The sequence below is a fragment of the Salvelinus alpinus genome, chromosome 30 (assembly GCF_045679555.1).
Source record: "Salvelinus alpinus chromosome 30, SLU_Salpinus.1, whole genome shotgun sequence".
NCBI lineage: Eukaryota > Metazoa > Chordata > Actinopteri > Salmoniformes > Salmonidae > Salvelinus > Salvelinus alpinus.
This window is the reverse complement of record NC_092115.1, coordinates 45896198-45914257: the sequence shown is the minus strand read 5'-3', so window position 1 is coordinate 45914257 and position 18060 is coordinate 45896198. Positions and strand designations below refer to the sequence as shown.

General features: G+C 43.7%; 1 protein-coding gene across 2 annotated transcripts in view; it reads right to left on the bottom strand.

The window, feature by feature from the left end:
- Positions 1-5645: 5645 nt before the first annotated feature.
- Positions 5646-18060, bottom strand: part of LOC139560635 (cell adhesion molecule 3-like) — a 68847-nt gene continuing 56432 nt past the window's right edge. Inside the window, exons 8-11 of one of the 2 annotated variants that reach the window (XM_071377590.1) lie at positions 16232-16404; positions 14641-14661; positions 10932-11057; positions 5646-10226 (exon numbers count right to left, since the gene is read on the bottom strand). In XM_071377590.1, coding sequence (XP_071233691.1) covers positions 10108-10226; positions 10932-11057; positions 14641-14661; positions 16232-16404 — 439 coding nt within the window. In that variant the 3' untranslated portion in view covers positions 5646-10107. The remainder of the gene's footprint in view (positions 10227-10931; positions 11058-14640; positions 14662-16231; positions 16405-18060) is intronic. The other variant, XM_071377591.1, reaches the window with a different exon arrangement.

Genomic DNA, 18060 nt, shown 5'->3' with positions numbered 1-18060 from the left:
TTACATTAGAAGTGCCCATCCAATAAGACTCAAGGTCATTGGCCACAGATCAAATGATGTCAAATCACGTTATATCTACCGTAGCTTTGATTGGACTGATCATGTCAACATCATATTTTCAAAATCTTAGCTAGCAAGCTAGACAAGCAGTCATCGTCATGGCGAAATCCTTTTCAACCCTTGTCATAATGAAGAGAAATTATAGATAAAACGTATCGGTGCTCACCGGCCATTGGAGATAAACATTAAACAAGAAGTTGGAAATCGCAAATTCAACAATGAGTGGTTTGGAAGGAATCAGTGGTAAACTACAAGCGTTGCAAAGCAATCACTGGCCTGCTATTCAGTGGAGTGGGTGTGTGGTCTAAGTCTGAGTTTAAGGGTCTCTTTTCCAAGCATAAAATGATAAACATTCAACACAATGGGCCATAAACGGTTGAATACATTGGCCATGCTGTCAATCCAGCATGACTTCTGCCACATTCAAAACAACTGAATGAACTGTTTCGCTGCCAGAGAAGGCTCCGCTGATAGCCAGATGTAGCAGTGGTAAGGATTCACTCCATGGTGCTGAAATGGAAGCTCTGCTGTTGGGACAGCTTTATGTAGGCCCCAACAGTTTGTGGGCACCGTTTGTAACCGGTATAGTGCAATGAATGTATTGTTTAGTATTGTGTTGTGTTGTGTAGTGGCTTTGCTGGCATGCATAAAACATATACAGTGAGGGAAAAAAGTATTTGATCCCCTGCTGATTTTGTACGTTTGCCCACTGACAAAGAAATGATCAGTCTATAATTTTAATGGTAGGTTTATTTGAACAGTGAGAGACAGAATATCAACAAAAAAATCCAGAAAAACGCATGTCAAAAATGTTATGAATTGATTTGCATTTTAATGAGGGAAATAAGTATTTGACCCCTCTGCAAAACATGACTTAGTACTTGGTGGCAAAACCCTTGTTGGCAATCACAGAGGTCAGACGTTTCTTGTAGTTGGCCACCAGGTTTGCACACATCTCAGGAGGGATTTTGTCCCACTCCTCTTTGCAGATCTTCTTCAAGTCATTAAGGTTTCGAGGCTGACGTTTGGCAACTCGAACCTTCAGCTCCCTCCACAGATTTTCTATGGGATTAAGGTCTGGAGACTGGCTAGGCCACTCCAGGACCTTAATGTGCTTCTTCTTGAGCCACTCCTTTGTTGCCTTGGCCGTGTGTTTTGGGTCATTGTCATGCTGGAATACCCATCCACGACCCATTTTCAATACCCTGGCTGAGGGAAGGAGGTTTTCACCCAAGATTTGACGGTACATGGCCCCGTCCATCGTCCCTTTGATGCGGTGAAGTTGTCCTGTCCCTTTAGCAGAAAAACACCCCCAAAGCATAATGTTTCCACCTCCATGTTTGACGGTGGGGATGGTTTCTTGGGGTCATAGGCAGCATTCCTCCTCCTCCAAACACGGCAAGTTGGGTTGATGCCAAAGAACTCCATTTTGGTCTCATCTGACCACAACACGTTCACCCAGTTGTCCTCTGAATCATTCAGATGTTCATTGGCAAACTTCAGACGGGCATGTATATGTGCTTTCTTGAGCAGGGGGACCTTGCGGGCGCTGCAGGATTTCAGTCCTTCACGGCATAGTGTGTTACCAATTGTTTTCTTGATGACTATGGTCCCAGCTGCCTTGAGATCATTGACAAGATCCTCCTGTGTAGTTCTGGGCTGATTCCTCACCGTTCTCATGATCATTGCAACTCCACGAGGTGAGATCTTGCATGGAGCCCCAGGCTGAGGGAGATTGACAGTTCTTTTGTGTTTCTTCCATTTGCGAATAAACACAGAAACTGTTGTCACCTTCTCACCAAGCTGCTTGGCGATGGTCTTGTAGCCCATTCCAGCCTTGTGTAGGTCTACAATCTTGTCCCTGACATCCTTGGAGAGCTCTTTGGTCTTGGCCATGGTGGAGAGTTTGGAATCTGATTGATTGATTGCTTCTGTGGACAGGTATCTTTTATACAGGTAAGAAACTGAGATTAGGAGCACTCCCTTTAAGAGTGTGCTCCTAATCTCCGTTCGCTACCTGTATGAAAGACACCTGGGAGCCAGAAATCTTTTTGATTGAGAAGGGGTCAAATACTTATTTCCCTCATTAAAATGCAAATCAATTTATAAAATTTTTGACATGCATTTTTCTGGATATTTTTGTTGTTATTCTGTCTCTCACTGTTCAAATAAACCTACCATTAAAATTATAGACTGATAATTTCTTTGTCAGTGGGCAAACGTACAAAATCAGCAGGGGATCAAATACTTTTTTCCCTCACTGTATATATATATATTATTTTTTTTGCCCCACCAAGATGTACATGCTAAGATCGCCACTGCTTCTGCCACGTTGAAAACAACTGGAATCTCAGAACTGGGAAATCTCAGACTGCTGTGAGTTCAAGACAACTGGCAACTCTGAGAAAAAATGAGCTCTGACTGGGAAAATACGTTTTGAACGGTCATCCTCTGGCCTCGTTCTAAGTGCTCCAATCTGAAGATCACTGACGTCATGATTCAACCTTGTTTTTTTACTAATTCCCAGTTGTCTTGAAAGCACAATAAATCCAGAGAATGCCAGACTTTGATGACAAAGTTTGATGACAAAATGTGCCCGCGAGAAGGACTGCCGTGCCACCTTCCTGTTCAAGTAAGCAAAGCACAACAAGGTGAGTCCAAAAATGTCCTGTGTGGTTCTGCATAAATTATGTATTGTGCCAGGGAGATGTATATACTATAGCTAAGAAAGTAATACTAAGTGTATGTTGTGTAGTAAGCTGTTAGTAGCCCATGTGCCTCACCCTAATAATTTGGTCCCTTTCCCCCACATAACTTAGTCTACTGTTCTGACTTGGTGGTGCACATGTAGCCTACAGCCTGTTTTAGAGAAATGTAATCATCGAATATTGTAAGAGCTTTCATTGTCTGCTAATATGCCCGCTTTCTTTATTCTACGGTTCTGACTTGGTCTACAGGGAGAATACTTTAAGAATGGCCCATGTTTTGAATTATGTCGCTGTCCATTTCAAAAGTGCTAGCTCGCTCATTAATATCTTAATTGAAATTACGGATTGCCTCTTATCCGCTCGTTGTCCCCTTATGCCATAGTTTGTACATCTCAATTGTCAGTAGAAACCACATTTGTTTAAGAAAGTCAGCCAAAGTCAGCTATGTTTTTTAAAAAGGCAGTAAATGAGGCTGTGGCTTTGCTGGCATGCATCAAACATTTTGGGGGGGAGTTTGCCCAACCAAGATTTACATATATGCTAAAATCTCCATTGGGGACAGGTAGGCCTATGTGCTTTCCACGATATACCCCATATAGGTTTTAGTCTACTCTGTCAATGGCCCTATGAACACTGTATGGATTTTCAAATCAAATCCAATTGTATTTGTCACATGCGCCGAATACAACAGGTGAAATGCTTACTCACAAGCCCTTAACCAATAATGCAGTTTTAAGAAAAATACCTACAAAAATAAGAAATAAAGTAACACATAATTAAAGATTAGCAGTAAAATAACAATAGCGAGGCTATAAACTGGGGGTACCGGTACAGAGTAAATGTGCGGTGGCACTGGTTAGTCGAGGTAATTGAGGTAATATATACATGTGGGTAGTTATTAAAGTGTCATGCATCGATAATAACAGAGAGTAGCAGCAGCGTAAAAGAGGGGGAGGGGCAATGCAAGTAGTCTGGGTAGCCATTTGATTAGATGTTCAGTAGTCTTATGGCTTGGGGGTAGAAGCTGTTTAGAAGCCTCTTGGACCTCGACTTGGCACTCCGGTACCGCTTGCCGTGCGGTAGCAGAGAGAACAGCCTATGACTAGGGTGGCTGGAGTCTTTGACAATTTTTTGGGCCTTCCTCTGACACCGCCTGGTATAGAGGTCCTGGATGGCAGGAAGCTTGGCCCCAGTGATGTAATTTTAGGTATAAAATCACTCACTCACACATGTAATATTTCTCCTGATCATAAAGAACTTTGAATAAGATACTTTATGAGGACTAAAGAATTTTTTCAGGACTTGGCTACATTGACTATGTACTTTCAGGTAGTACCTCAGATGCTCCCCCAAACAGGCAGAAAGAGACAGACGAAGGGAGACAGATAGAGAGAGACGGAGGGACAGAGAGAGAAAGATAGAGAGTGGTGAAGGGAGCGTGAATCACTCGGTGGGTGCTTTAATGAACAATACTGCCCTCTGTTGGTTTCTTTCCTACATGCCATACGTACAATTAATTGGCATATGTACTATATGTAGGCCCATACCATAGAGAATGATACAAGCCTCTCGTGACCAAAAGGCCATTTTAGCCATGGAGGGCTTCCACAATTTTAAAGTAGTCAACTGGGTGGTGATTCTTGCGGGTTGTAGCCTCAATGGCGCTGGCCATGCTGTCATAGACGCTATAACAGCACAGATATAAAGATGAGTCCTCTATCTATTTCTATGTCCTATTCATACAAAGGCATGTGTAGGTAGGTAGACCCATACATACAATTGCATGTTTACATCATTTAGCAGATGTTCTTTTTATTCTGGTTAGAGACAGTTTGCACTGTTCTGTGAAGGGTACACAGCGTTGTACCAGATCTTTAGTTTCTTGGCAACTTCTTCGCATGGAATAGCCTTCATTTCTGAGAACAAGAATAGACTGACGAGTTTCAGAAGAAAGGTCTTTGTTTCTGGCCATTTTGACCCTGTAATCGAACCCACAAATGCTGATGCTCCAGATACTCAACTAGTCTGAAGAAGGCCAGTTGTATTGCTTCTTTAATCAGAACAACAGTTTTCAGCTGTGCTAACATAATTGAAAAATGATTTTCTAATGATAAATTAGCCTTTTAAAATAATAAACTTGGATTAGCTAACACAACGTGCCATTGGAACACAGGAGTGATGGTTGCTGATAATGGGCCTCTGTACGCCTATGTAGATATCCCATAAAAAATCTGCCGTTTCCAGCTACAATAATCATTTACAACATTAACAATGTCTACACTGTATTTCTGATCAATTTGATGTTATTTTAATTTCAAAACAAGGACATTTCTAAGTGACCCCAAACTCTTGAACGTGTATAAAAACAAAAATACAAAATTGTTGACCTTTCATTTACTGGCACAACACTCTTAACCGCTGGGCTAACTTCTGCCCGTGTAGGTAAAACAATCCATACAAGACATTGGCATGTGTAGCTGAGCAGCCCATAAATACAATACATTGGAATGTGTAGTTAGGTAAGCCCTGTTTGTCGGTCATCCTCTGCAGTACCATTCCTCACAGAAAATCTGTCTATAAATAGTTGTTCAGGTGAATATACATTGTGAAGCAAAGGAGACAGATGGTCCTGTCCCAAATGACACCTTATAGTGAGTGTACTAAGAACCCAATAGGCTCTGGTCAAAAGTAGTGCACTATATAGGGAATAGGGTGTCATTTGGGACACATTGTGTGCATAATGCAACATCAATTGTGAGTATTCCACGAGCTTCCATAACATTTGAATGCAAAATGATTGTGACTGACAGACACAGCCGTTGGTTACACAACAAGTGTGATAAGAGGATAGATAGTAATTATAATGACAAAGTGAAGTTAACCCAAATGCATGTTTATTTGAAGTCAACAACTGAATCGGTATAGTAACAAAAAAGCTAATACTGTATGAACAGATCAGAACAGCCAACGGAGACAGAACTCAGCATTATGACATCATCACCATAGTGCAGTCCCGCCTTGATGACATCATTAGCAATAGTACAAATTAGGTAACATCCATGACAGCACTATTCCCATGTGATATGGATAGTTATTCAAAAGGAAGACTTATCATCCAAAAAGAACGCTAACAAAGTAAACTCGTCATTAAAATAATATTTTGTGGAAAATAACACAGATAGTGTCTACGTCCTCAAATGGCACCCTATTTTCTATATAGTGCACTACTTTTGATCATAGTCCTATGGGAATGGCTATGAGGCCTGGTCAAAAGTAGTGCAGTACATAGGGAATAGGGTGCCATTTGGGACGCATCCAGTGTCTCCAGAGTCTGTTTGGGTCAATCATTATACACACCACACACACTCATACACACACACACACACACACACACACACACACACACACACACACACACACACACACACACACACACACACACACACACACACACACACACACACACACACACACACACACAGGCACGCACAAACACACTGTAGTCACAGACTACATGTACCTCATGCACATGTGTGTGTGAGTGTGTATCAGTGTGCTTGTAAAAATAACCAGTAAAGGCAACACTATATACATGAAATTATATAAAAATGGTGGACTGTCGAAACAATAAGATACGCCAAACTACTCTCTAACCTTCAAATATTGAACATCTATTTATAAAAAAAGAAAAAAAAGATTATCAATTGAATTGAAAGTAATACATTTAAAAGTATGCACACCTTTCTTTGAAAAATAAACATTATTTTTAAAATCTATTCTTTAAGATAACATACTACAAAATAAGAAGAGAGAGAGAGCAGTGGAGAAAGAGCATTCCCCCAACAATGGTACAGAAAAGAGAGCAGAAAGGTGGACAGGTGATAGGGGTAAGACAGTGTGGTCCAAAGCAAGAAAAACAGCTGCTCGTCACTGACACCTGGTGGCAGAAAGCTGTAACTGCACACAAGCGTGGAGTGTTCTAGAATATAATAGATGTCTGCAGACTGGGGAGTAGGGAAAGCCCATATGGCTAGAATGATTCTAATTCTATGGACAAGCCATTAAACACCTCCATCAGTCGGTTGGTCGTCTCATATAGGGGCTTGTCAACAACGGTTTTCATGTTCTCATGTTTGGTCAACGCTATAGTATGTTCCACCTTCTTTTCTCATGCAGCCATTTCATGCGATCACATAACTTCTACAGCTAGGACAGGACGATAGATATGCGCAAATACAGGTCCAGTTCGAAACATACAGTAAGTAGGCCTACTATTATCCTTAGTTTCTGTGGAGTAGACAGACATTCCTGGTTCCAACTCGTCAAAGGTTACGTAAGATTGGGATTACTTGGAAAATGCAACTCACCAAATGGAAACTCCTCTCTTAAAAAAGTGAGCGAGATAAATAAACACATGTGACTGACACCACGCTCCCATTTTGTCTGCAGACATCTCTTTCTCTCCCCAGAGAGGCTGTATACCATAGCTTATTACGACAGCAGACTCACTAGATTACCTACTCCCATAGAGATCGCATAGAGCTGGATAGAGGGCTCAATTTTGCTGCCATGCAGTCACAGAAGTGGCCATGGTATAGATACTATCTCTATGGCTATTCCCATTCACAACAGCCCGGTGGCAAAATGGCAATGGGGGATAAGATAGAAGCAATCCCTGATCATTCCATAGGTGTACAAAACTACCACAGACTAAATTAACAATTCTATAACAACAGCAACAGGAATGGACCCCTGGTGTCCGGTCCAGACGTCAGGCTAGCGAGCTGGCCGGTCGCATCGGACAATAGCTCACTGAACGAGCAAATCTAGTAATGCTCTAGCTAGCTATGAAGTTATTTAAATGTGTTTTCTGAGTGTGTGTGGGAGACTGATAAAGAAAATGAAGAGAAAGGTCAAAGAGATGGAAGGATGGTCAGAGAGATAGAGGGGGGGGAGATAATTATAGAGAGAGGTAGAGGGGACAGAGAGGGGGGCCGAGAGAGAGGGGGGGCAGAGAGAGTGATAGGGGACAAAGAGAGTAGATAGAGAAAGAGAGAGAGAGAGAGAGAGAGAGAGAGAGAGAGAGAGAGAGAGAGAGAGATGAAGTTCAGTGTCAGTATGCATGCCTGAAGCAGAGAGAGTGCCCTGCCCACTGAACTGTACCCTGGTTAACTGCTGCCTGCAAGCCTGGCTGGCCTCTTTTATTAGATTGCAGGGAATGATGTCATTTTAAAAGGTGCAGTGACTGTATTAGCCTCTTACATTAAGTGATGTCATTACAGCATGCGTTTACTGGCTGGTGGTTGGCCAGAGAGAGCATTCCAGAATGTAGCAGCAGGATAGAAGCGATGTGGTATAATTATATTCATTAGAGCTACTACAGTATCCCTCAGGGATAACAACCGAAATAAAGAAAATAGATAGTCATAATCACTAATCATAATTAAATCATAACCTTATGAACTCCTGGACTGACCAACAGACACTGAAAACTGTTAACACTGACAGTAAGTAAACACCTGAACAAAACAATCAAAACAGAAGGATCCAAACAGAATTCATACAAATATTTGTCGTACTTTTAGGTTTTCATTGCAACACACATTTTCCGAGATATTGATATTTTTCACTCAGCATTAGTAAAAACAGGCAGGCTTTAGATAATATACTGTACGGCAGTTAGTAACAGACGGAGGGAGATGTAGGGTAGGAGGAGGAGGAGATAAAGAGAGAGAGGAGGGGCGAGAAAGAGAGAGAGAGGAAATGATAGTGTATTTACAGCACACCAAACGTTTTTTTTGTTTTCCGAGTAAAAAGAATGCTATATATATATATATTTATATATTTATATCGGATATCCCGCACTGTGACCGTACAGGGATGCTGTTTTTGCATGGGGTGTGTTGTGTGGTACTGTGTAGAGGTTGTATTGTATCGTATTGTATCCGGGGATCCCTTTTTGTGAAAGCAAATTCATAATCAGAACACAACTCGAGTTAGAGAAATATAGCATACGATGACTTTTACTTCGGCAGTGCATGACTGGACCAAACCATTTTTCGGGCACTGGAAAGCAACATTTCAAAGGCCCGCCCCTTGGCATCGGAGAGAAAACATCGCAAGTTTTCAAGCTAATTTCTTGAAATTCTACACATTTCATCATGGGGCAGAGAGATCTTTTGTTTGTTGCAGCTTTAAACGTAATATCCTGCGATTCTACAAACGTTGACACAAGTCAGAGAGAATTGAGCAGTTTTACAGCTTAAATTACAGTGCATTTATGTAAAAAAAAAAAAAAAAAAAAACATTTGGCGGGTCCATAATATTACACTGTACTGTATTACACCCTCTAAACTTATTCCCACGGATCCCTCGGCCGAAATGAGTTTCATCTGTCGTTGTTAGTCATATTCATACTTTGAGAACCCCTGTTGCATTGTATTGTCATGCGTTTCGATTCTGTTGCCTTCATGTTACAACGGGTCCCGGTCAAAAGTAGTGCACTATGTAGGGAATAGGGGTTGTGTTTTGTCTGTTTGTCTGTTTGTTTGTTTGTGTGTGTGTGTGACAGAGAGAGACGGGAAAGAGAGAGAGGTTGTGCACAGCGGTTGTTGTTGATTGATTTTGAGACAGATTTCTGAACAGAAGAATGTCATATAGAGTCTGTCCCGGTCTGTAGTAGTCTATGTGGGGAGTGATAAAATATAGAGAGAACAAAATAGGGAACATGAAAGACAGATGAGTGGGTGGAGTGGTATGGATAAATAGGTGGGGGACAGTGTTTGGTGTTCTGAAACTGTATTCCAGCATAAGATGCTGGAATGCGAATGACATTTTTGCAATAATACGTGGAGCACAATTTTTGCATTTGTGTCACTGACAGTCGAATGTTAATGAAACATGTATATGTACTGTATATGCATGTATAAAAAATGTGTTTTTCCTCTTAAATCAAGAAATCGAACATCACTTTGCATTACCATGATCCTGTTACATGTACATGTGTCTGTTTGTATGTTCATGTGAGCGTGGATAGGATGTGTGTCTCGTAACAGTGTGTCAGTGACACGTAACGCGTAGTGTGTGTGTGTGTGTGTCAGTGGACATGAGGAAGTCATGTATATAAGTGCACATAATCGCACTGGTTTCAATGCAGGTCTACCAGGTGAAGCTTTTCTGTGTTTCCTGTCAGTCTCAGTACTTCTGAATCTGATATTTCCTTTCCTTTTCACCATTTCCCTGTCTGTCTGTCCCCTACTCCTCCCCCTCTGGCTGCTGTGAAGAACTGAAGCTTGTGAAGACAAATGGAGGCGTTCCTCTCCCCCCTCCCGACCCCTCCCTAGATGAAGTACTCTTTCTTGTCCTCCGCTCCGGAATGACCGCCCTCGGCGTTGATGATAGCCGTGTCGGCGTCGGGAGCGTCATCGGAGCCCTTGGCCTCGTGGGTAAGATATGTCCCTGTGGACACAGACAGACTGTGGGTCAGAGGTGTGCGCGTGCCTGCGGGTGTGCGTGCGTGCGTGTTTTGTGGGTGCGCCATGGGTAAGACACAGTATGTCCCTGTGGATACAGACACAGACAGACTGCAGGGTCTGGTTAAAGGTTAAAGGTTAAAGAACAAGGGATGTGAGAGTGGAGAGACGTAGCTTCATCACAATGGGCTTGGAGTGGAGTGATAACAGCCACAGAATTACATGTGGGATCTCTGTAATGATAACACTGGGTTTGGAATCACTGGAAGTAGAGTAGCAGGAGCCTGAAACACAGACCCATTTTCCGGCTTACGTTCCACTCCTTTTACTCTGTGTCACATGCCCAAACATACATGTCAAACATGTTTGCCATGACAAGGAGTGGCAAGGAGCAGAATGTTAGCACAAACAGACTGGTACCCAGGCTAGAGTAGCAGTGGAGAGAAAAATGAACGATGGAAAAATAGTGAAATAACTACAATGACTACACTTGAATTAGAAAAGCAGTGGTCTTGGAAGGGAATGAGAAGTGATGATGAGTGGGGCAGTGGAGGCTGGTGGTAGGAGCTATCGGAGGATACTGTTGCATTGATTCCATTCCAGCCATTACAATGAGCCGGTCCTCCTGTAGCTCCTCCCAAGAGCCTCCTCTTGAGTGGGGGTATATGTTATGGTAAGGGTCAAGGGTCACCTTTGTGTCTGATGAGGTATCTGCCCAAGACGATGAGCAGACAGAGCAGGATGAAGACGATGACCGCCACCACTCCTCCAATCACAGCATGGTCCACTCCCGAAGAGGTCGACATGGCAGTGGGGTCTGAGAGAAAGACAGGAGAGAGCGAGAGAGAGCGAGAGAGAGAGAGAGAGAGCGAGAGAGAGAGAGAGACAGAGAGAGAGCGAGAGAGAGAGCGAGAGAGAGAGCGAGAGAGAGAGAGAGCGAGAGAGAGAGAGAGAGAGAGAGAGAGAGAGAGAGAGAGAGAGAGAGAGAGAGAGAGAGAGAGAGAGAGAGAGAGCGAGAGAGAGAGAGAGAGAGAGAGAGAGAGAGAGAGAGAGAGAGAGAGAGAGGGAGAAAGAGGGGAAAGACAGAAGAGGGAGAGAGAGAAAGAGAGAAAGAGGGAGAGGGACAGAAGAGGGAGAAAAAGAGAAAGGCAGAAAGGAAGGGAGAGAGAAGAGAGATAAGAGGGAAAGAGACGGCGTTAGTCCAAAAACTGAAACATGACAAACTAATCTAGACCCCAAAGAAAAGTATGAGAAAACCATGCAAAATTAAAGATGCATGAATACACCAGATGCATTAAACCCGAATGGAACATAAAAAAGTCATTCAAAGTATAAAGCACATTCTTTTATGCATCCATTGTGTGAGTGATGTATAATGGCACCCTATTCCCAATATAGTGCACTACTTTTTACCAGGGCCCACTACCGTACATAGAGAATTCGGTGCCATTTGTGACATAGCCATAATCTACCTGGTGGCGTACTTAGTGTATGTTAGAGGCTGATCATCAAACTACACCGCTCTCTCTTCCACAGAAAATATGATATTCTCACGAAACACCTCTTTAACTTTGCTTGGCATATTGGTTCAAACCCTCTATCAAACCCACTGTCACCGTTGACAGATAAGTCACCCAGATGTAGCTACAGAACTGCAAGACCAAAGGCAATAAAACATACACACAGAGAGACTGAGATACAAGAGGAAAATACAGAGGATTGGAGTAAAGTGAGTGGCGCCACCACACGATGCCTTGATAACAAACCAAGGGCGAGAAATAGAGGGACACAGCCAACCGTCCGTGTCACAAATGTCATCCCTATTCCCTATTTACTGCACTACTTTTGACTGAATCAAATCCAATTTTATACACACGATGTTATTGCTAATGTAGCGAAATGCTGTTCCTAGCTCCAGAGCCCTATGGTGATCCTTAGGGTCTCTGGTCCAAAGTAGTGCACTACACGGGCAATAGGAGGACATTTGGGACGCAGTCACAGCCAACCAAGAGCCAAACACAGGGGAGAGGAGAGGAGGATAGAGAGGGGCCCCTGACTGGTAGCGTCCATCCGAGAGAAGAGAGAGAAGCACGGCAGGGGGGAGGCCAAGGAGGAGGTGAAAGAGAGAGACACCCCTTGCTGAGGAGGCAGTATTGTGAATTTGCACATAAATCCTGCTGTCAGCACCACCAGGGAAATGAGACAGGGGCAGTGGCCCAAATGACACCCTATTTCCTACATAATGCACTACTTTTGACAAGGGCCCATAAGGAAACCCATAGACCTCTGGTCACAAGTTGTGCACATATATAGGAAACAGGGTGCTATTTGGAACGCATTTAGGAACCATGAGACAAGACAGCAACCTCTGAGCCTGACCCTTGCATATTACACACACAGTGTTACTGACTCAGACCACTTAAAGGTACATGTTTATGCATGTATGGGGTACTATAGAGGTGTGTGTGTGTGTGTGTGTGTGTGTGTGTGTGTGTGTGTGTGTGTGTGTGTGTGTGTGTGTGTGTGTGTGTGTGTGTGTGTGTGTGTGTGTGTGTGTGTGTGTGTGTGTGTGTGTGTGTGTGAGTGAGAGAGAGAGAGAGAGCGGGGAGCGGGAGAGCAGGTCAGAGAAAGAAAACAATATGAAAAGTGCATTCAGAAAGTATTACAAAAAAAATTCCCCTCATCATTCTACACACAATACGCCATAATGAAAAAGCCGAAACAGTATTTAATATTTTTTGTTTCAAATTTTAAAAATATTAAAAGTTGAAGTATCACACTTACATAACTATTTAGACCCTTCACTCAGTACTTTGTTAAAACACAATTAAAGCTTCGAGTCTTCTTGGGTATGACGCTACAAGCTTGGCACACCCGTATTTGGGGAGTTTCTCCCATTCTTCTCTGCAGATCCTCTCAAGCTCTGTCAGGTTGGATGGGGAGCGTCGCTGCACAGTCTCTCCAGAGATGTTCGATCGGGTTCAAGTCAGGGCTCTGGCTGGGCCACTCAAGGACATTCAGAGACTTGTCCCCAAGCCACTCCTGCATTGACTTGGTTGTGTGCTTAGGTTCGATGTCCTGTTGGAAGGTGATCCTTCACCCTAGTCTGAGGTCCTGAGCACTCTGGAACAGGTTTCATCAAGGATCTCTCTGACTTTTTGCCTTTTCATCTTTCCCTCGATCCTGACTAGTCTCCCAGTCCCTGCCGCTGAAAAACATCCCCGCAGCACGATGCTGCTCCCAACATGCTTCACCGTAGGGATGGTGCCAGGTTTCCTCCAGACGTGACGCTTGGCATTCAGGCCAAAGAGTTCAATCTTGGTTTCATCAGACCAGAGAATCTTGTTTCTTATGGTCTGAGAGTCCTTAAGGTGCCTTTTGGCAAACTCCAAGCGGGCTGTCGTGCCTTTTACTGAGGAGTGGCTTCCGTCTGGTCACTCTACTATAAAGGCCTGATTGGTGGAGTGTTGCTGAGATGGTTCTCCTTCTGGAAGGTTCTCCCATCTCCACAGAGAAACTCTGGAGCTCTGTCAGAGTGACCATCGGGTTCTTGGTCACCTCCCTGACCAAGGCCCTGCTCCCTTGATTGCTCAGTTTGGCTGGGCGGACAGCCCTAAGAAGAGTCTTGGTGGGTCCAAACTTCTTCCATTTAAGAATGATGGAGGCCACTGTGTTCTTGGGGACCTTCAATGCTGCAGACATTTTTTGGTACCCTTCCCCAAATCTGTGCCTTGACACAATCCTGTCTTGGAGCTCTACAGACAATTCCTTTGACCTCATGGCTTGGTTTTTGCTCTGACATGCACTGTCAACCATGGGTCCTTATATAGACAGGTATGTGCCTTTCCAAATCATGTCCAATCAATTGAATTTACCACAGGTGGACTCCAATCAAGTTGTAGAAGGATGATCTAGGATCTCAAGGATGATCAATGGAAACAGGATGCACCTGAGCTCAATTTCGAGTATCATAGCAAAGGGTCTGAATACATATGTAAATAAGGTATTTCAGTTATTTTATTTTGAATACATTTGCAAACATTTCTTAAAACCTCTTTTCACTTTGTCAGTATAGGGTATAGTGTGTAGATTGATCAGAAAAAAATGATTTCATCAATTTTAGAATAAGGCTGTAACGTAACAAAATGTGTAAAAAGACAAGGGGTCTGAATACTTTAAGAATGCCCTGTATGTGGGGGAAGAAGTATGAAAGCATTTATTAGAGAGTTCAGTTCACACTGTCCCCACACTTCTACTTTCTTTATTTCAGGCAGAGGAAAATGGACAGACAGACAGACAGACAGACAGACAGACAGACAGACAGACAGACAGACAGACAGACAGACAGATAGATTGAGACAGACAGAGACAGAGAGACAGGTGACTGTGAAAAAATATACCTGCAATGTTGTCTGGACCATCTCCTCAAGAGGATGGATAGATGGAGGTGGATGGATTGATGGATGGATGGATGGATGGATGGATGGATGGATGGATGGATGGACGGACAGACGAGTGCGACATGTAAGGGGTCAGAATGAAGGAAGACAAAAACAGGAGAAAAATTAAAAACTTAAAATAAGAAAACAGTGGAGGGGTGAGGTGATTGTGGTTGAAAATGAAATGCCCCTCCGGGGTAAAGTTTCCCCTAGGTACAGATCTTGGATCAGCTTTTCCTCCCCAATCCTAACCTTAAACATTAGTGGGGAAATACGAAACTGACCCAAGACCAGTGTCAAGGGTCAACTTCACCCTACACCCAAATCCCCTATGATGAGAAATCCTGGTCACATGCAATGTCTACACCTTCCTCAGTAAAGTCTACCTGGTCTATGTTTATGTAGACTCTACGAACTGCCTTTCTTGTTTACCCACAGTGCAATTAGGATACTATTAGGATCTCTGAGAGTCTGTGAATATGTTTGTTCCTGACGGTACAACTGTTAATTCCAGTATGTGCGTGTGCGTGTGCGTGTGCGTGTGTGTGTGTGTGTGTGTGTGTGTGTGTGTGTGTGTGTGTGTGTGTGTGTGTGTGTGTGTGTGTGTGTGTGTGTGTGTGTGTGTGTGTGTGTGTGTATATACATACTGTCCGAGTGTGTAACTGAGATAATTTACCTGTGAAACTGTAAACTCCATTCAGCTGTATGGGAACTGAGGAGGGAGTGAGGGAGACAGAGGAGGGGGGAGCGACAGAGAGAGTAACGCTGGTAGGAGGAGGGGAAGAAGAGGAGGAAGAAGAAGAGGGGGAGGAGGAGGAGGAGGAGGAGGGGGGAAGGGGTTCGTGAGACAGTGGAAGATCAGGGAAGAGAGAGTTGGAAAGAGAGGTAGATGGAACATTGGCAGGAGGAGGAGAGGGAGAGGGAGAAGGAGAGGGAGAAGAGGTCGAGGGGGATGACGAGGAGGAATAAGGGGAAGGGGTGATAGTAAGGTCAGATGGGTAAGGGATAGAGAAGGAGAAGATAGCAGGAGGAGAAGTGCCAGGTAGGAATGTGGAGGCAGACAACCCAGACCCGGAGCCCGACATTGTTGGCATAAGAGACGGGGATTGAGAGAAAGAATCATGAAAAAGAGAAGGAGGGGGGGAGTCAGAAGTCGGAGAAGAGGAGGGTAGATAGAAAGAGGTAGGGAAGAGGTCGTTTGAATCATCTGTCAGGTCTTGGATACAGGAGAAGACATGAAGGGGATATGGAAATGAGTAGAAAGAGAAACAGGAACGCGAGACATTGGCACGGTGGACAGGGCGGATGTTCGGCAAAAAAAGCAAAGGAGTGAAGCGCGAGGTGGATGGTGTGGTGGATAAAGAGAAATAAACAGAAAATAAACGTAAATGAAAGCAGAAAAGAAACGTGAAAGTAAAAGTGGAAGTAGAAACCACACAACAACAGAAATAAATACAAATTTGAAAGAAAGGAGAAAAATAAACATTCGGCCCTGGACAAGCTGCTTCTCTCCCATTCTCTTTCTCTCCTCCTCTCTTTCTAAGGTCAGTACCTTGCACCAACAGTGTGTACTGGCCCTGCACCTTCCCGATGCCATTGTCGGCCTGACAAAGGTACATGCCGTTGTCTGATTTGTTGAGCATCTCAAAGCGCAGGACACTACCATCCACCTTGGCCAGCGGAGGGAGCTCTCCATCCTTCTTCTGCCACACGTACGAAATAGGCCTGAGAGAGAGAAAGAGAGAGAGAGACAGACAGAGAGACAGACAGAGAGACAGACAGACAGACAGACAGACAGACAGACAGACAGACAGACAGACAGACAGACAGACAGACAGACAGACAGACAGACAGACAGACAGACAGACAGACAGAGTGGACAAAGAGAAAAGAGATTAGAATATAAAGAAATGGACAGTCTGCCACATACAGTACATGCAGCAGAACAGACTGTTTACCAATCAGAACTAGTGTGATACAAGAATCAATTATGTAATATGAGGATTGTATAACTGAATTTGTTGACGTGATTAATCAATTTTAGGGGCATATGAATATCTTCAGAGTTCATCTTTCACTTATACTTACAGATGTGGTATCTTAATTTGATCACTCTGTTGTTGCTGAGAATTCAAATGAGCTCTTTCTCTCTCGCTCAAACGCCAAAGCACCAGACAAAATGTACTTCTACTGTAGGTCCCACTAGTGCGACATTCAAATGTACAAATGACCCTGCTGGTCATCTATCGGGGGAGACCCTGCTGGTCATCTATGAACGTTTGAACATCTTGAAGAACAATCTAGGCTTAAATGGCCATGTACTCTTATAACCTCCACCCGGCACAGCCAGAAGAGGACTGGCCACCCCTCAGAGCCTGGTTCCTCTCTAGGTTTCTTCCTAGGTTCCTGCCTTTCTAGGGAGTTTTTCCTAGCCACCGTGCTTCTACATCTGCATTGCTTGCTGTTTGGGGTTTTAGGTTGGGTTTGTGTATAAGCACTTTGTGACATCAGCTGATGTAAAAAGGGCTTCATAAATCAATTTGATTGAAGGGCCTTGGTCAGGGAGGTGATCCAAGAACCCGATGGTCACTCTGACAGAGCTCCAGAGTTCCTCTGTAGAGATGGGAGAACCTTCCAGAAGGACAACCATCTCTGCAGCACTCCACCAATCAGGCCTTTATGGTAGAGTGGCCAGACGGAAGCCACTCCTAGTAAAAGTACAGAGAGATCCTTAATAAAAACCTACTCCAGAGGGCTCAGGACCTGAGACTGGGGCGAAGGTTCACCTTCCAACAGGACAACGACCCTAAGCACACAGCCAAGACAACGCAGGAGTGGCTTCGGGACAAGTCTCTGAGTGTCCTTGAGTGGCCCAACCAGAGCCCGGACTTGAACCCGATCTAACATATCTGGAGAGACCTGAAAATAGCTGTACAACGACGCTCCCCATCCAACCTGACAGAGCTTGAGAGGATCTGCAGAGAAGAATGGGAGAAACTCCCCAAGTACAGGTGTGCCAAGCTTGAAAATACCTGTCTAGCAATGATCAACAACTGACATGACAGAGCTTGACATTTAAAAAAAAAAGAATAATGTGCACATATTGTACAATATTGTACTCTTAGAGACATACCCAGAAAGACCCACAGCTGTAATCGCTGCCAAAGGCGATTCTAACATGTATTGACTCAGGGGTGTGAATACTTATGTAAATTAGATTGTTCTGTATTTCATATCTAAAACGTGTTTTCACTTTGTGTAGATGGGTGAGAGAGAAAAAAATCAGGTTGTAACACATCAAAATGTGGAATAAGGGGTCAAGGGGTATGAACACTTTCCCTTGGGCACTGTTTTGTCCTTGTTCATTACATAGAGTGAATA